This window comes from Schistocerca cancellata, chromosome 6, assembly GCF_023864275.1.
Source record: "Schistocerca cancellata isolate TAMUIC-IGC-003103 chromosome 6, iqSchCanc2.1, whole genome shotgun sequence".
Taxonomy (NCBI): domain Eukaryota; kingdom Metazoa; phylum Arthropoda; class Insecta; order Orthoptera; family Acrididae; genus Schistocerca; species Schistocerca cancellata.
In genome coordinates, this window is record NC_064631.1 from 405,899,092 (window position 1) to 405,919,591 (window position 20,500).

The 20,500-nt window shown below is 42.0% G+C and overlaps 1 protein-coding gene across 1 annotated transcript in view; it reads right to left on the minus strand.

Annotated features, from left to right (window-relative positions):
- Positions 1-20,500, minus strand: part of LOC126088353 (band 4.1-like protein 4) — a 561,066-nt gene that overhangs the window by 440,791 nt on the left and 99,775 nt on the right. The window contains exon 4 of the mRNA XM_049906490.1: positions 10,664-10,742. Coding sequence (XP_049762447.1) covers positions 10,664-10,742 — 79 coding nt within the window. The remainder of the gene's footprint in view (positions 1-10,663; positions 10,743-20,500) is intronic.

Below are 20,500 nucleotides of genomic sequence, written 5' to 3' on the forward strand. Positions count from 1 at the left end.
TAAGAACGCACGCGAGAGGGGGCCGGCGGCGGCGGCGCACGCAAATAGGCGCGCCCCCTGACCGCTGCGCGGCGTCCGTTTTCTAATTAACCACCCCCAATGGCGGCCGCCCGACCGCGTGCCGTGAGTGGCAGCGCGGTCTGCTGTCAGAGAGGCGGAAATACACGCAGCAGAAGCCGCGCCGGCCAGCTCGGGGGGCTGCGTTTATCCCATCGATCTGCAGCCGGCCGGGCTGAGCCGAGCTCGCCCACACATTACTGATGCTGAACCCTGCTGCTGCTGCTGCTGCTGCCGCCGGCAGATCCCACTTGTTACTATCTCTGTTTGCTTTGTACGCGTGTGGAAACGCCACTGGCCAAATTTAATTAACCGTTGAAGCGAGCCCTTCTTTATTTTCCGACACTGCTGGTTTAGATATATTGGGGAAAAAGTCATCTGCGCTCTTTATGTCATATACTTAAATTTCATCTTTCGTGAGGTAGAAACAAGTGCTGTTTACCATACATGTGATAACAAACGAGAGCCCTAAAATAAGAATTGCAACACATTTTTTTCTGAAAGGAGGTTGGTATTATTCATGATTCCTATATACCATATTATTCTCCACCATTTTGACTACAAAACCTTATTTTTCAACGTGCGTTCAATGCTACGGCCTTACGCGACCTTACTGGGAGGACATATATGCCCGCACGGTACCACTCTACAGATCGGTGTTGGAGCCGTCTTCCTGCATCAATGACCTCCCCGTCACCCACGTACTGCTTCCCACGGACCAAACAGATGGAAGTCGTGAAGTGCGAGGCTGTAGGTTCGGATAAGGAAGAAAGTCCGATAAAGGTTTGTAAGCGGCTCTCGCTTGCGCAGACTTGTACGATGCCATGGATTGCCATGGAGAAGGAGAAGTACGTTTGAACTTTTGTGGTGATGTTCACGCTGAAGTCGTTTCTTCAGTTTCCTGAGGGTAGCACAATACACTTCAGAGTTGATCGTTACACCATGAGGGAGAACATCAAACAGAGTAACCCCTTCAGACTCACAGAAGACCGACGCCACGATTTTACCGTCTATCGGGGTTGGCTGTGAATCTTTTCTTCGGAGGAGAGGTTGTGTGGCACAGCCCCATTAACTGTCTCTTTGTTTCCGGTTCGAAGTGAAGAACCCCTGTTTCATCACTTGTGATGACAGCCGCCTGGGATTAGCCGAGCGGTGTTAGGCGCTGCAGTCATGGACTGTGCGGCTTGTCCCGGCGGAGGTTCGAGTCCTCCCTCGGGCATGGGTGTGTGTGTTTGTCCTTAGGATAATTTAGATTAAGTAGTGTGTAAGCTTAGGGACTGATGACCTTAGCAGTTTAGTCCCATAAGATTTCACACACATTTGAACATTTGAACGTGTGATGATATTCGACAAAAAATTTTCACGATCAGCATCGTAACGCGCAACCAATTCCGCACGGATAGTCCTCCGTTTCTCTTTATAGGCGTCGAGGAACCCAGCAGGCAGACACCTTTGGCTAGCGCAACTGGTGGACGAATGCGTCAGCTCTAACGACAGAGATGTTCGGTTGAGCAGCGAGGTGTTTGTCTGTGATCCGTCGATTACCTCGAATGGAAGTGTCTGCACGTTCAACACTGCAGAAGTCACAGTTACGTGCGGCTGGAGGTCACATGGGAGATCGGATAGGTTTGCGCGACCTTGTCGCGATGATGACAGACGCCGTTCTCAACGACTTGCCTTTTTATCCTACCAGGTTTCTGTATTTTGTTCACTGCCAGGTCTCCGTAGACATTCTGCACTCGCCTACGAATATCTGCGATGCTCTGGTTCCCCGCCAAGAAACAAAATTAATGACAGCTCTCTGCTTGGAACGCATCTTCATTACAGTTGTTGATAATTCTTCCGAGTTATATGGCCGTGCTCCATGGAATACTTCTATTCATAACGTTTCGTCCAATAATACGTTGGACATCCTCAGAGGTGTGGCTGGTCCTGTTAAGTCCTGCCGACTGACGAGTTGGGCGTCGGAGAGCGGCCTAAATACCGAGGAAAGTGGGCGTGGTCTAGTTTGCACATAGTAGCAGAGAGAAAACTAGTCAAAGATAAATGTAACTATCGATAATAGTCCGTCATAGATAAAAATCACTTATCGATTCTGTAACGCCACTGTCCATATCTCGCTTAATTTCAAGGCCTCTTCTTTTCTATTAAAATTATCTTCATGCTTATAAATTTCAATAGCCTCCCTATACAGTCGTGGATAATAGTTCGTGGTAGTACTTAAGTTTCAGAAAACTTAACTACATGGTCACCGGACATGTTCCGCAACGGCTGATTTATCTATTTTACCCAGTCGGCAAAGATTTTATGCTCCTTTACCCTCGTATTCACACTTCTTTTCGTAGTACCAATATAGACCTTGCCACAGGTACACAGGTACACCGCTAGATGATGATGGTGGTCTTCTATCTTTAACAGAGCGAAGTACTTGTCCTATTTTTCTGGTAGGTTTGAATACCGGTTTCACTTTATGTTTCAGCAAACTTTTGCCGATTCGATCTGTAACCTTACTAATGAAAGGTAAAGACACCGTGTTCTTCCATTGTTGTGTACCATCCTTGTCCTTTGGCCTGCTGTAATTACGTCTTAAAACTCTATCTGCATAGAGAAGTGTTTTAATGAAGATTTTATTCTGTTTTTCCTCATTCCAAAACAAAAAAGACTCTTGCCAAAAAAACAGTTAATAAGCAGATTAGAAATGAAAGACGAACGGGAAAACTGAAACACGCTCATCAGAGGCGTACGTAGAAGGCACAAGTAGCAAGAGAGGGAATCAGCAAAACTGAATAGCCTCAAGAGACTTCTTCTCATATAGTGCCTGTTTACAATGCTTTCTACGTGAAGCCAACATCAGAGGACGGAGCTATGAAGAACACGAGAGATACCTTTCAGAAGATGAAATAGAGTAAACCACTAGCACCTTTGCTGGTACAAGAGGTAAAGCTACAGTTTCTTAAATTTTTGGGTGTGGTCACCACAGGAACTTTCTCTTTTCTTCAAAAAATCTTGCATTGGAAATGAAATACTTGTATCTGATCCAATTTCCTCAAAACTCTAGCTGCTCTACAATAAGAATCAGAAACGTTTTCTGCAAGGCAGCAACAGGAAGACAAATTAGGCAGCAACAGGAAGACAAATTTCATCGTAAATATAATTTTCTGTTGCTAACTATCCTAAAAAATAACAAAACGATGTTTTCACTAAGTTATTTGGATTATTTTCGATAAACAAAGGAAAGTACATATGTGTGCTTTTCTAGATTGACAGAATATGGAAATGTCAAGTTCCTTTTTTACTCAAGCGTGCATTTGTACAAGTTGGACTATATCTTGTTATCCCTGCCACAATCCCTCCCTCTGCTTCAGTTCGCCATCTTGGTACTACTTCACAAAAGTAAACTTCTGCACACTCTACTTACTGTGTTATTTGTGAAAATTTCGTGGCTTTGCAATTCTATTACGGATAAGATAAGATAACTTTTCCTTAACACTCACGTGTTGGGCCTTTCAACTAATATATTTCTTATTTCATTGATGTACTTGTCAACATAAAATAATCGTTTACCTTACAGTCTCCTATTGCTATTTAATATGAACAATGTAGTATCAGAATATTTCTTGGTACTCTATGGTGATAGGACACTGCTATGAACTCAATCCAAGGTCATTCATGCCAAGCACGTTTTTCACGTGTGAACTGTTGCAGTACAAAGAATGCCGCAGAAAGAGTTCATCCTTTGGGACTTCGTAGTTGGCCGGCAGATTTCGCTTGTCAAGTGATGCGAGAATAACCATGAAACGCCTTCGATTTAAATTGTGCGTATATCTCATTTATCACAGTAACACAAAAGGGACGCCATCTACTCTACAGTTTATCTTAAACTACACGTGTAAGCATCGCAACTTAGTTCTTTTCAATAAAACTACACCTTGCATGGGAATTTCTGTCGTGTTTAACTGGAATTTTGTTATGTTAGTCTCCCAGAAGAATTCGTCCAGCGTGTTAAAATTAGAGGAAGATGTTCCATTTGTTAAATTACAAGTATTGAGTGGGAACACTTTAAATTTAAAGGCAGTTTACACGTTAAGAAAGATTTACATCTAATACTAGTTTGTTGCAGACTAGAGCATTTGTTACACGACATGATGATAAGAGAAAATAAGTCCGAGGAAGTGCAGGTTTTTGCACCGCCAAATAGCACCAGTAATTAAAAAAGTTAGGGTTACTCACAACAATATGGGTTGCATGTGTTTTAGTATAGAAAAAAAAATGTCGAAAGTGTTCATTACACGAGTTCTTATAATTTCCAAGATTTTTAACAAAAGAGTAGTCCAGATCGCAATAAATTATTTATATTTCATTGTCGCAACCGGTTTAGGTCTACACGACAATCTCCAGAAAAGAGGCTCCAGATGACATGAGGAGCTCGTTCCCGGAGCTGCTTGAGTACCAACTGATACCTGTCACCAACTGTAGACCGAAACCAGTTACCAGAATTAAAAATAAATAATTTATTGCGTCTAGAATGCTTTTTTGTTAAAATATAAAGTAAAATAGGTGTAGTTCCTGAATGACGTCAAAAATTATTTTCCTAGGTATCTCTCCAGACAAAAATGATTTATGACTGAGATCATGGGCGACACTGTCAATGCCGTCGTATCTCCAGATGCATACTCGATTTCAGATTCCCTCCAAACCAAAATAAATGCTGTACACTTGCACGGTTGTGAGGCCTGTAGAAAGTAAAATATGATTTGCATTTCAGATCTTGTAGTGTTTTCGACTTTTCGGGAAAGTACTTATCCGTAATGATCTGGCACGCTCTTCGCATGCGCTGATGTTTGGGGTTGTTTTCGTACGACACTCGGAGCCAAAGCCCTTTCGGCTGATATCCTGGGAAGCACAATTCAGCAATGACTGCCACGCCGATAAAGCGCAGCCCGTTGGAGCAAATAAGAGCTAGCATTCGCGGGAAGAAAAGCGCAGTGCTATAACACTTGGCGCTCACTCGGTCGTCACATGTGAGAACAAACCGCGCGGAAGGTAAGGCTCTCCGGAACGAGCGCCGCTGCTCCCCGCTGCGCCCCAGCCACCACGCGCTGGACCGCCCGTTTGGAGTGACGCAGGCGGAGCGATACGGAACATCACCGGGGACAACCTCCCACAATTCACGCAAAGTGGGCAGCCGAGGAGCGTTTATGACGCACACACGTTCGCTCCACCGATTCTGCTTCTGCGTCTTGCTTTTGTGAGTTATACGTCTTCGCAATTTGTTTTCTCATGCTCGGCATACTTTTTATTTATGCTGTGAGTTACGATTTGTCGCCGTTTATGTATGTCCAATCCAAAAGAAAGCAGGCGTTCACAGATGTGAAAATTACCGAACTACCAGTTTAATAAGTCACGGCTGCAAAATACTAACGCGCATTCTTTACAGACGAATGGAAAAACTGGTAGAAGCCGACCTTGGGGAAGATCAGTTTGGATTCCGTAGAAATATGGGAACACGTGAGGCAATACTGACCCTACGACTTATTTTAGAAGCTAGATTAAGAAAAGGCAAACCTACGTTTCTAGCATTATATACTTAGAGAAAGCTTTTGACAATGTTGACTGGAATACTCTCTTTCAAATTCTGAAGGTGGCAGGGGTAAAATACAGGGAGCGAAAGGCTATTTACAATTTGTACAGAAACCAGATGACAGTTATAAGACTAGATGGACACAAATTGGAAGCAGTGGTTGGGAAGGGAATGAGACAGGGTTGTAGCCTCTCCCCAATGTTATTCAATCTGTATACTGAGCAAGCAGTGAAGGAAACAAAAGAAAATTTCGGAGTAGGTATTAAAATCCATAGAGATGAAATAAAAACTTTGAGGTTCGCCGATGACATTGTAATTCTGTCAGAGACAGCAAAGGACTTGGAAGAGCAGTTGAACGGAATGGACACTGTCTTGAAAGGAGGATATAAGATGAACATCAACAAAAGCAAAACGAGGATAATGGAATGTAGTGAATGAAGTCGGGTGATGCTGAGGGAATTAGATTAGGAAATGAGACACTTAAAGCAGTAAAGGAGTTTTGCTATTTGGGTAGCAAAATAACTGATGATGGTCGAAGTAGAGAGGATATAAAATGTAGACTGGCAATGGCAAGGAAAGCGTTTCTGAAGAAGAGAAATTTGTTAACATTGAGTATAGAGTTAAGTGTCAGGAAGTCGTTTCTGAAAGTATATGTATGGAGTGTAGCTATGCCTGCATCTCGTGGTCGTGCGGTAGCGTTCTCGCTTCCCACGCCCGGGTTCCCGGGTTCGATTCGGGGCGGGGTCAGGGATTTTCTCTGCCTCGTAATGGCTGGGTGTTGTGTGCTGTCCTTAGGTTAGTTAGGTTTAAGTAGTTCTAAGTTATAGGGGACTGATGACCATAGATGTTAAGTCCCATCGTGCTCAGAGCCATTTGAACCCTTTAGTGTAGCCATGTATGGAAGTGAAACATGGACGATAAATAGTTTGGACAAGAAGAGAATAGAAGCTTTCGAAATGTGGTGCTACAGAAGAATGCTGAAGATTAGATGGGTAGATCACATAACTAATGAGGAGGTACTGAATAGGATTGGGGAGAAGAGGAGTTTGTGGCACAACTTGAGTAGAAGAAGGGATCGGTTGGTAGGACATGTTCTGAGGCATCAAGGGATCACCAATTTAGTATTGGAGGGCAGCGTGGAGGGTAAAAATTTTAGAGGGAGACAAAGGGATGCGTACACTAAACAGATTCAGAAGGATGTAGGTTGCAGTAGGTGCTGGGAGATAAAGGAGCTTGCACAGGATAGAGTAGCATGGAGAGCTGCATCAAACCAGTCTCAGGACTGAAGACCACAACAACAACAACAACAACATGTATTACTGTACCGTGTAAATTAAGGCGCAGCATGATACCTTGCTAGAAAGAGTAGTGAGACAGTTCCATACCGAATCGTCGTGATGTATTTACAGTCGTTGGTCTGGAATAACGGCGAGAGTGAGTATGATTTTTAGCCATTTTTTCCAATGTTCGTCTACGCAAATGCTCGACTGGTGCCCGATTTCCGCATCACAGAATACGAAACCTAAACAGTTAAAATACATACACACACAGAAAAGCCGGCCTTGTGACCGAGCGGTTCTAGGCGCTTCAGTCTGGAACCGCACTGCAGCTACGGTCGCAAGTTCGAATCCTGCCTCGGGCATGGATGTGTGTGATGTCCTTAGGTTAGTTAGGTTTAAGTAGTTCTAAGTCAAGGGGACCTACAACGTCAGATGTTAAGTCCCATAGTGCTTAGAGCCATTTGAACAAATTGAATACACAGAGAAAAATTTACATGATAAATGGACAGATGGCGCACACAACTTCGCTACCTCCGTTTAACTGACGTTTGTACAGATAGAAAAGGCACCTGTCGTGTCCACCCCCCACACCACACATACTTACTGTGACTATGTTATCATAAACCTCCATGACATATAGCAATCTGTGTATTCTTCACAGAGCAATAAACAACAATAATACATGAAATGCATTCTCATCTGTGAATGTGGACAACCATCAGCTGTATAATGGAATGACGACAGTGGAATCTTGTCCCGGACCTGGACTCGAACCCGCATTTCCCACTTATCGCGAGCGGTCGCCTTACTACTAGGGTTCAAACTTTAATAGTGACAGCCGGCCAGGGTAGCCGAGCGGTTCTAGGTGCTCCAGTCTGGAATCGCGCGACCGCTAGGTCGCAGGTTCGACTTCTGCTTCGGGCATGGATGTGTGTGATGTCCTTAGGTTAGTTAGGTTTAATTAGTTCTACCTTCCAGGGGACTGATGACATCAGAAGTTAAGTCCCATAATGCTGAGAGCCATTTGAACCATTTAATAGTGACAACTATTTATTTACAGCTCGTACAAAATAGATACGTGTTTCAAAGTTTTACTGACCCTCAAAGTAGTCACCAGAACTTTGTATAACCCACTGCCAGCGATGTGGAAATCGTAGGATACTCTTAGCAGTGCCAATTGTGTTGACAGTTCGAGCGGCGCGGTCTATTGCCAGACGAATTTGTAGCAGTTCTGAAGCGAACGCCGTGAAGTGTTTCCTTCAGTTTAGAAATCGAGTTGAACTCACGAGGGCTTAAACCAGGGGAGTGCAGTAGGGGGTATGGCACTTAGCAGCCCCATCAGTCAAACAAATCAGTAAGAGCTTGCACTGCACGTGCTTGAGCATTGTCCTGCAAAATGATGGTCAGGTCTTGCAGAAAGTGTCATCACTTCTCTCTCAAAGCTGGTCGTAGGTTGTGTTCCAAAAGTAAACAGCATAGAGACAGAAGTGATGACACTTTTTTGTGCGAGCTGTAAATAAATAGTTGTCACTATTAAAGTTCCAACCCTCGTATTTGGCTATCCGAGCTCGATCCACAGTGAGACCCAAACTTCCGTATGTCGTCAGCCATGTGTCCACAACCTGTACTCGTACATCCGTTATGTATATTCCCGTAGAGGGAAGACATTTTACTTGTATGTCGCTTGCCCGGTGTCGGCGGATAAATACGATTTTGTAGTATCTGTGTTTTTTCACAAGTACGGTGCAATGTTCCTTCGGACATGTGTCCACTACAAAATCGTATTCATAACAATTCTGTGCCCCTGTGTAAGTTGTATTAGCAACTAGAATCCACGCAATGTTTCGTCTGAAATGCGTGATTCATACGGTGGTCTCTCTTTACACTGTAATTTATCCACAAATAAGCTCATCGCTTTAATGGTGCTTGGGAGCGCTATAGATGGTACAGAACCGGTGCCAAACGTTCGCAAGAACAGAAAGGAGCTTTCGTGTTTAGACGTGTGAATGAACACACAGTGGACGAAGATACGCTATTCATTGGCGTATCAACGCAGACTTCCCAACGTATCTACACGGAACAGTGTACTACTCGCGTCAATATACCGTAGACGAGTGTTAAGCATTGTCAACGACAGTCTGTTTAAAACCCGAAAGACGTTCCTGCTCTCATTGAAAGCAGGCACATTTCAGACAATTTTCAGAACAGATATTTAAGATAATTCTCATTTTTTGACCCGTCTCAGTTACACATACCTTTTAAATTCGATTACATGTTTCGATCACTCCGGATCATCTTCAGATCTAGGACAAAGTAAAACTATATGTGTACCATCTAATATTTTACAATAACAGAAAAGAAAAGAACTGTACTTACAAGTAGAATTTACCTAAGCAATTGCGTGAGCAACCAGACTTGCCAACTCTAACGTATCAGCGTATTGTATTTTGCAACTGCGGCCAATGTTTTAAATAGGTATATGTTGGAGGTAGGGTTTGAGAGGGGGAGGGGGAGGGGGAGGAAGATGCAACAAAAAAGAAAATACTTCATATTGCTTTATGAATCTTTATGAAAGCTACACATCCAACTTCTTGAACAGAATCAGTCTCTGTAATTCCAGTTCGACTGAAGAAAACAAGCTTAAAATCATTAGCTTTTCTGTTGTCGTATCAGTCATTTAAGAAACGATGCCTCAGATGCAGTTATTAGTGACGGAGCCAATACGGTAAGCATTCAGTACTTTCTTATAACCTGAGAATCGTCGTTCTGCTATGAAGTTAATTTCTTAGCTTGCCTACGTTACTTCTCATTTCTTCATGTTAAACGCATTCTAAACGCTATTGAAAATTCAGTTCCATGTCTGCAGGCATATATACTTCCAGGTAGACCTGACATTGATAACGGAGAGAGACAACACAGTTGTGTTGTTTACAATTTTAATGGGATTTGGTTTTTTTCGAATTACCGCAATGAACTATCCCAAAATGTCTAGAATTCTCTAAAGATTCTATATAGTAACTTCTGTGCTAGATTCTTCAATCTGGCACGTGCTATTGTCATACCAATTGAATGAGAGATATGCATAAAGACTGCAGAAAACGTATAACAACATTTCAAATAAAACCTACATAATATGCGTACTGCACAAATTTCTCAATGTTTTTAGTGCTGGTGGAACGTGACGCTGACTAAATAAAGAAAACCGTATGATTATCTTACAGCTAAGTTCCATCTATGAAGCACAAATTGGTCAATAAATATTTATACTCACTTGTTGCATCAGTGGTCGGGTACGTTTTTTAAAATTTTTACAGTGTTCTGTTTTAATCATCTGTGTATTGAGAATCTTTGTTCCTTTATTGAGTCTCTGTCGGGGCTTAAACTACTTTTGTTTGAGATTTATTTTTCTTTTAACATTTAATTTTCGTTTTTTATAGTACATTACCATTTGACATACATCATAATTCAATAACGCAATAAGAGTTATGCTTCCTCTATGTCAAATAAACCGAACTCAGTGTTTCCACAAAAAAAGAGAAAATTCCACAGTTCATAATTACTTTCGTGTCGCTCACATCTTATCTCGCAGGGAGAAAAATAATTACTCTGTAATCTTTAACATTCTCCCTGGAGGCTAAGTAATTGATACCGTTTGCAGCCGTCGCGGGAGAATTCTAGAAAGGCTGCTCAGTGCTCTGGGTAGCGGTAGAGGGGGCGTGGCGCGGCCTGCCGATCTCTGACTTACCTCGTGATCTCCTCCAGCAGTTTGCACGGGTCAGCCGCGTAGAACTTCACGCCGAAGTACAGCGTGAAAGGATCCGTCCCTGCAACAGAAGGTTAAACCGTTGACCTATTGAGGCAACTTCAGTGGGCGTGATACTAAAAGTAAAATAGATACTACTTTTTTCTTAATATATTAATCGTGTTTTGAAGTCCGACACCAAAAGTGGTTTACATCTGTAATTTCCTGATTGGGATTCAAGAGGGGCGCTTATTATAGGTTTCGTTTCTGAGTCTAGTGGCGACGCAGGTGGTCCCTAATTCACTCCCAAAGGTATCCAGTTGCTTTATCATCTCTGAAATAGGAGTCTAGCGATAGCTTTCCATGAATGGTATATCAATCCTGGTGTTTATCTGATTTCCATTTAGTCCGTGGATTGGAACCAATGATTCATTCATTTTATAAGCGATTACTTGGAATTAGGACTGTTGATAGTTTTTAAATATATCGGGGATCCGATTTTCGACATTTAAAGAAATATCATTATCGGCCGTTGATATGCCGAAGAAAAGTATCGGTGTATCGATCATCGCAGAAAAAATGTCGACGTATTGGCTTATAAAGATAATGAGCTGCACTTTGTGAATATACTGTTGGTTTTAGAGCTGTATAGTTAAGTAATTGATTTATTATTATTCTGTACGTCAACAAGCTAGCAGGCTATGCTGTAAGACGATGTATGCCTAATAATGTCTGTTGACTCCGAAAGATGCACGCTTCAGTTTGTAGATGATTATAGACAAAGAAAAAAAATCGTGTGTAAAGCCGCTTCTGAAGATTATTTAAATAAAAATTCGAGATGTGTTGCCCCGAGAGTCACGTGTTAGATAAAAAGTCTCCGATCATATTTATGTTAACAATGAAATACCGTAAGTTTCGAAGTAGGAAAACTGAGAAGAGTAACCAAAAAATTTATGAGAAATGTATATGAAAATTGTGGACGAATATTCATTCTATGGCAACTTAAAAGCACAATAACTGAGGAGCTTGATATCTGAACGACAGAAGTGATGGGATAGTGGAGCTCCTCAAAAAATCACTAAAAACAGAAATGAAGCACACTGATGATGCAAACAATACGAAATTGAAAAACACAACCTCCGCTCTGGTGGATTCAAGTGTCATTCCCAAATTTGCCGAGTCCGAGGATGCCAATCTACATACCATATTTCATTATTAAATGCAATTGACTCTTTGAAAGTAAATTAACTTTCACATAACGACTAAGAACTACCATTAAGTATTTCTTAGTAGCAGGAATAATCATTTTAATTTTTATTTACTAATTCGTATTCTGTTGTCTCGTTATGCAAGGGATCACCATGGATATGGAACAACTCATAATTATACATGATAACAGTCTTTATAGATGCTAATAGATACAAACTGCAATATTGTATAGGAACAAAGTATCCTAATAATTACAAACTTGGGCATTTCCCACTGTGAAAAGAGGTATGCAACACTCAAGTAATAAATTACAATTATTCCACATTACAAACTAGAAATTGAATAGAACTGAAATGCATTGTTTTGAAATGAGGAACAAATAACTGAAACGAATCTATAAGTCGCCAGTTACTAGGTAACAAAAATTTATTGCCAGCCTTACCACTGCAGTTCCCCAAGCAGAAAATCTAAAATCTCGTCGTGACCTCTTTCTGAAATTAGCAGACAAAACATTGTCATCACTTTGTATTTCTCGTACCTCTGTTGCTTATATAATTCTTTACCTAAGTCGCTTTTGCGTTTTCTTGTTCTGTCACCTTTTCATCACGAAAAACGCAACGCAAGATCCTAAGCAAAGAAGGAGATTCACAGCAGACTGCTTGTGCAATGAGGCAACGTGTGGAAACGAAAACACCCATGCGTACACGTGTTCTTTCCACAAATTTTAGTGCATGCATTTTATTCCCATGCATCTGCGATTTCGCACGACGAAATAGGCATCGTGTGGACATACTTTTACAGTAAGGATTGAAAGGAAAACGATGCACGTTCACGCTTGGCGATACGCACTTTGCTAACAATAGTAATTGTATGCAAGTTGCACAATACTAGGTGTCCGATGGATCCGTCGTTCGGTTTCGTCACACATTGGGTTTGTCTGGAACACTTCACGGCAACTTCCCTGTTTTTTCATTTCTGCAAACGCCAGCGACTTAGCAGTTGTAAACTGCGTGGTGAAGTTGACCGATGCAGTTTCTGTTGGTAGCGCGCGCCGAGCGCCGATTAAGTCAGCATTTCCGCTCACACGTATCCGCCCACCACAAAGATCATCTTGGCATTTATATTTTTGTTTATCATTTTAGCAACTGTTTATGAAGAATGCTAATGAGAAGGAATAGTACACTACTTGCGTTAAAAATTGTTTTTTAAGGCAACCGGCGTGCTAACTTCACATCGGAAATCATCTTGTTCCATTCATACCCCACTACTCAGTGCAGTCGGACTTCTTCTTTGTACCGCCTGTACTTGCTTCATACAGACAAAGAGAAAGACTGGAACTGACGAAAGCTCAAAAGCTAGTAAGACTCCTTCAGACAGTGAAAGCAAAATTATAGTAAGGAACAATTTCAAAAGAACAGTTCCAAATATTCGGCGAAAATTGCGAAGAAAATATAATATAAAATAAAAATATCGCCCGTCGATATTGCCATTTCGATATCGATTTATCGCTGAAGATAATACCGCCGGTATACATATTGATATTTTTTGGAACATGTATCGATATTTTATCAACAGACATACTTCGAATGTCTCTGAAATCACAATGAAGAGCCTCTAAATTTAAGACATTTCTGCCAAAATTCTAAAGAGTGATCTCTGGCAAGAGGGTCGTTTCATTGCCTACATTGTTGCATCGGTCCACGTAAAATGCTGTATCGGCAGTAGAGGTTTAACGCGCTTAGGTTATTCTACTGCCACACTGACCTATAACTTGGCAAACATTGTCTCTGACTATAATTACTTCTTATGGGCCAATGATTCATGAGTAACAAATCTATTATAACAGTCAACTACTCGTATTAACTATTGTTAAGTTTTGGACAGAGACGTAAAGTTCGGTTAACGGTTGTCAAACCTTGCTTTTGCCCTCACAATGTGTTGCTGAAATAGTAGCTAATGCAGGTCAAGGAGAACTCTGTAGTGTTATCGTTGCAACTGTATGTTATCTGTTATAGTCAGAGGATCAAAAATATGAGCATCGAGCAAGCACAGTACTAACTTCGCAATTCTCTGTGGGGTTGTGCAGAGGTCGGCGTGCGATGAGAATCCTACAGAACCGGGGCTTCCATTCTGGGCTTCTTTATAGAAGAGGTTCATATGATCAGCTGTCTACACTAATACGAGAGCGAGCTGAAAAGTAATGCCTCCGAATTTTTTATGCGAAAACTCATAAACCTCGTTAAATAAACAAATGTTATTAACATTCCACGTCTTTATTCACCATGTCTACGTATCTATTTATCAACATGGTCACCCTGGCGAGAAACACATTTCTCCGAAAGAGAGACCAGTTTATTGATATCGTCCCTGGATAACGTTTGATTTTGTTGATAGAATCACAACCTCACCTCTGTTTGCGCCGCTTCATCACTGCCGAAGTGAAGTCGTCGAAGGTGTTCCTTAAGTTTAGGAAGCATTGAAAATTGGATGCGGCCAATTCGGGATTGTGCGGAGGATGATCGATAACAGGGAACCGAAAGCGTCGGATTGTTGCAGACGTCGCAGCGGTCGATTGGGTTCTAGGACTGGCATGCTGAAGAAGAGGGTGCTCTATGTGTGGGCGAACTCTTCGAATTCGAAACGCGCTATTCCTCACTCAACGACATAGTTACATCACACGCCACCATGTTCCACGCTGCAATTCGTAGACATGAAAAATAAAGATGTGAATATTAATAACGTTTGTTTTATTTAAAAACAGTTTAAGAGTTTTCACATACGAAATTCGGAGGTAACACTTTTCTGCACGCCCTCGTATCTGTCTATGGTTGTCAGTACGGTATTGGTCAGCTGAATACGTATTTTTTTCTCTGCTTCTTCTGTTTATGGTTGTCGCTTGACAGCCTTCCCGTCGTCTGGTTTAAGACGTTCCTATTCGGCACAATTAGTTACGTTATCCCACTCCTTGACTTCATCTTAGTCCTATGTAGGTCTTCCTTTGAGCTTCCAAACATGGGTCACTTTTCTGTCGTTGATGCTTAGTATACGGCCAGTGAAGATGTGTCATCGTTCCCTGATAAAGTCTCTAGCCATTCTTGTGTGTGTCTGTGTGTGTGTGTGTGTGTGTGTGTGTGAGCGTCTGAGTGTCCACGTGCGACGGAGAGAGGGAGGGAGAGAGAAGAGAGAGAGAGAGAGAGAGAGAGAGAGACAGAAAGGGGAGGGGCGAAGGGTGGCTGGTTTGGGGGGGGGGGGGGGGGGAAGAGATCACACAGATGCATTGATATCTAGAGTTCCGGTTCAGCGGCCTTCAATTGCCTATCTGTAAACGATTAGCTTGTTGCCATTTATACACTTTCATCATCTGTGTATAACTTCAGCCAAAATGATGATACATCATAGCTATTTCTGTCAACGTGATCGACGAAACGTGCCAATGCGCCTCAATTAAAGAATTAATGAGTCACTAACAGACCGGATCATGTTATGCACATACCACTGGCTACAAACCAGGAGACATGTGAAACTGAACATTTCGTTTACGTTCTTTCGTTTACGACCACCGGGAAAAGTTGTATGAAACAAATTGCTTACCAAAATTATATGCTATTTCAATTTTTATAGTGTGGGAGCTATTGTAAAAATACAATGGAAAGACAGTAACGTATTCAGAAAGCCAGAGTAAGTTAACACTGCACTATCCCCCTCGAGTAGCAATTAGACTGATTGAAGGGGAAAATATGGACACTGTTCAGAGAAGTATGATATGCCTTACGAAGTGAAAACAGTTCGAAACACATTTATAAGGAATGTCCTTTGGCTCAACCCAGTATTTATTGTTAACTATCACGGAAAGATGATCAAGAATGAGTGGTTCACAAGAACCATTCTGGCATTAGGGTAACCATGGAAAGTCTAAATCTGGATATCCACGCGGGCTTTTAACGGCATTCATTCCGAAAGCGTGTGTAAGTTCCTAAGAACTGCACAGCGACTGAAGCACAGAAGTGTTTCCTCGGCTCTTAACATCGACAGCTGTCGTAGCAGTGACGCACTGGTAGCGGATGGTACACCTGTGCCTATGATCTTACAAGGCACAGTTGCAGGATGCGGTTCTGGGAGCGAAGCAGGAGTAGGGGGTAGCAGTTTGATAATGCCTCTACCCATCCCCCCTCCCCCATGAAATATAAATTGCAATCTGCCACATTTAGTGCACCACAGATGCCTACGACTTTGATGACAGCAACGATAAAATATTTAATATATAATAATAAATAGTTTGATTACACAAAATGGCTTGATATAACAATAATAATAATTTGTTTACATCAGTGTTGTGTACATAGCTGTAGCGTAACTGACAATATAGAGAAATATACAATTTGAGGGGCATTGGCCAGAAAATCGGAGTACACGTGTCGTGGAACTAATTTAAGAACGATAGTAGAAACAAACTCTCGCAACACTGACGACAACAAAATTTACATGATATAAAGTCGGAGTACGCATTCATCATTCTTAGTACGAGGGGGGTTTTATATTTAATGCAACACTTTCTTTCTCGGCCAATTTCGGTTGAAAAATGCAGAATTTGTTGTGGGGCACTATACAGTATTAACGTTTCAGTCCCTACCGTTTCATGAAATACTGATAGATGGTGGCGTTATACGTAGTATTGAAAATGGCATATGTTCCGGATGTGCGTTCCGAGCAGAGAGCTGTCATTGCGTTTCTCTTGGCGGAGTCCCAGTCCGGCACAAATTTTCATTACTGTCATTCCATTATCCAGCTCATGGTTGTCCATATTCGCATCTGCGAATACATTTCAAAATGTCTTCTGTAAACAGAGTTGCACAGTTTCACACATTTAAAGAACCATGGAGCTATCAAAATCTGCTGTAATTTGGATTTATTTACGTTATAGGAGCATTTTGTGGTTCCATGACGCCGTTCTTTACCCTCTTAGTGCGTGAATTAATTTCTACTGGAAGAAAAATAAAAAATCTTGTTTTTTGATCAGTATTGGGATGTTAGACCATTAATAATGTAAAATGTAATAAATGTTATACATATTTGGTATAATTAGGTATGTGTCAATTTGCGACAACAGGCGTTTGAGAAGTAAAAGACTTACCTTCGATACAGCAACCAACGATTCGCTACTACAAGAACCACCAAGTGAAAAAGAAACATGTGATAATGTTTTCTTTATTTCATGAAAATCCTGTAACATAAAATTAGAACATCAAGCAAATTCATCTTTCCCATGAATTTGTTGAAGATTGTAACAATGCTAGTGCATGATACCTGAGTGTGTGCTTCTTGTGTTATGTCCAATATTCGTACTGCGCTAACTGGATAAGCAGATGCAAATGTACTGGCAAGAATCACGCCTCTGTTGTCAAACCATTTTACTACTCTGACGTGTACCCCATCAAGAGTAACCTCCTTTCCTTTGAAAGACTTCCTTCTTCGCTTCTTCAGGCTCCTATCAGTTGAAGACGTACAACCTGGAAGACGGTTTGAGTGGAATACTTCCGATGAATAAATCCTCCTTTTAATCAATGCAACAAGCAGATTACTAGATGAAAACCAGCTGTCAAAAAAGACATTATTCTGGCCGTCTTCAATAGTTTGTGCATGGTGTAACACAGTATTTCCCCTTGCACCTCTGTCCAAACAACCCGCCACTGAAATAATTTTGCCCGTATAAATCTCAAAATTGTGCACCATTCCTTTTTTGTCACATAAAATAAATATTTTATAACCCCACTTAATGGGTTTCTTGGGCAAATATTGCTTTAATGCAGACTGCCTTTGAATGGAACCATCTGCTTATCAATACTCATCTGATTTTGACATACAGTTGACATTTGGGAAGCAATGAGTCAATTACTGGTCGTATTTAGAACAGCCTATCCATGTTTGGATCATCAGTGATCGGAATTTTTTCACTATCATCGAAATAAATATTTCTCTTGAGATGTCTTTACACAAATCACGTGACAAAGTCAGCAACATGGGTCAGTTGACTTGCCATCGCCCAGTACATACAGGCGCAAGGGAGATGATACATTGAAATATGTAAAACTGTGCCAAGAAACTGCTCAAGTTCTTTTGTGAGTTGTAGTGGCCTATTTGTCTTATTCTGAACAGAAAATGTATTACTCTGTTCAACTATATGGTTTGTAAGTGAGTCGTCACAAAGATGCGAAAATAATCTATGGGAGCTTTCACATCATCTGCTTCTGGCAAGGAATTATTCCAAGTAGGTATAACTCTTTCGCTACTAGTAGCTGGTACTGTGTTCCACAGCTGCGGTCTCTTCACTGTGCTGTTCGTACTTGCCGTCCAGGGAACTGCTCTCTGAACTTGAAAAATGTTTTCGGCCTCATTCTCAGCACCAGCATATGAAACAACAAGACAGTAAGAAATATAGCGGACACTAACATAAAGAAGAAACATGTTCCAAAATTTACAGCATACATGAAACGTCTGAATTCTCATTTGACGATAACGTGGTTTCTAAACTGGTTGGATGATATTCATGGCCTCTTTCACCATTGTCTCTTGGGCGACTGTCATCACTTTTGTGCGCACGTGTTTTCAAATGGCCATTTCCTTTCCTTTTAGCGTGAAAGGATTTTGGACGCATTGTTAAAAGCTGTGGGGTGGCAACAATTCACTTCCACAGCACTCCAGTAGTGACGTATAATCAAACAAAACCGCATTTAAATATATTGGTTACATAAATCAATTGATCATTGTTGTAAATAAATGTGCTAAAACGTAGACACTTTTCTCGGCAAGTTTTCGTTGAAAGAATGCGGACTTTATTGTGGAACATCGTGGTACATTCCCGTTTCATTTCCTGTAGTTTAATGAAGTTGCGATATGTGGCGGGGCCAAACATAGCCTTCAAAATGGCGTCTCTAACGGAGATGCATTGCAAGCAGACAGCTCTCATTGAGTTGCTGCTGGTGGAAAATCAGAGCATCGCAGAGTGTCTGTGGAGACCTGGCTGTGAATAAAAGCACGGCGAGTCGTTGGGCGAGGAGTCTCCAATCATAGCAAAGAGGTCGCGCAAACATGTCCGATCTCCTGCGTGAAGGCTGACCGCACACAGCTGAGACTCATGCAATGTTGAAACGTGCGGACACTCTCTTTCGAGGTGATCGACGGATCCAAATCAAACACCTCACTGCTCCACGGGAAGTCACAATTCTGCGCACCCGAGAGGAGCTCACAAAACTTCGTTGGACATTTCTTCCTTATCCACCTTTCAGCTCAGATCTCGCACCTTCCTTCTTCCTTCTGTTTAGCTCAATGAAGGATGCACTTCGCGAAGCAGTAGGTGAATGATGCAGCAAGACGTTGGCTCCGACGTCGGCCAGTAGAATGGGTATACAGGCATTCCCAGTAAGGTGCCGTAAGGCCGTCGCACTGAACGCAGATTATGTTGAAAAACAGGGATTTGTAGGCAAAAGAGTTGGGATTAATATCGTGTCTTGAAATCCCGAATGACACCAACCCCTGCTTTCAGAACAAAAAAAAAGTGTTGCATTTTTAACTGAAGGCCCCTTCAATTTATATTCCATGCACGCCAGTTTAATTAGCAATACATAATAATTTTATTCACAATCGGTCAATCTATGCAGGACACGACTTTCCCTAAAGTCTTGGTGCTTAAGACAACGTTGATGCAGTGGGAAAGGTATGCCCATACACAAATGTAATATACACTACTAGCCATTAAAATTGCTACACCGCGAAGATGATGTGCTACAGACGCAAAAGTTAACCGACAGGAAGAAGATTCTGTGATATGCAAATGATTAGCTTTTCAGAGTATTCACACAAGGCGGCGACACCTACAACGTGCCGACATGAGGAAAGTTTCCAACCGATTTCGCATACACAAACAGCAGTTGACCGGCGTTGCCTGGTGAAACGTTGTTGTGATGCCTCGTGTAAGGAGGAGAAATGCGTACCATCACGTTTCCGACTTTGATAAAGGTCGGATTGTAGCTTATCGCGATTGCGGTTTATCGTATCACGACATTGCTGCTCCCGTTGGTCGAGATGCAATGACTGGTAGCAAAATATGGAATCGGTGGGTTCAGGAGGGTAATACTAACGCAATGCTGGATCCCAACGGCCTCGTATCACTAGCAGTCGAGATGACTGGCATCTTATCCGCATGGCTATAACGGATCGTGCAGCCACGTCTCGATCCCTGAGTCAACAGATGGGGACGTTTGCAAGACAACAACCATCTGCACGAACAGTTCGACGACGTTTGCAGCAGCATGGACTATCAGCTCGGAGACCATGGCTGCGGTTACCCTTGACGCTGCATCACAGACAGGAGCGCCTGCGGTGGTGTACTCAACGACGAACCTGGGTGCACGAATGGCAACACGTCATTTTTTTTCGGATGAATCCAGGTTCTGTTTACAGCATCATGATGGTCGCATTCGTGTTTGGCGACATCGCGGTGAACGCACATTGGAAGCGAGCGTGTATTCGTCATCGCCATACTGGCGTATCATCCGGCGTGATGGTATGGGAGTGCCACTGGTTACAAGTCTCGGTCAACTCTTGTTCGCATTGACGGCACTTTGAACAGTGGAC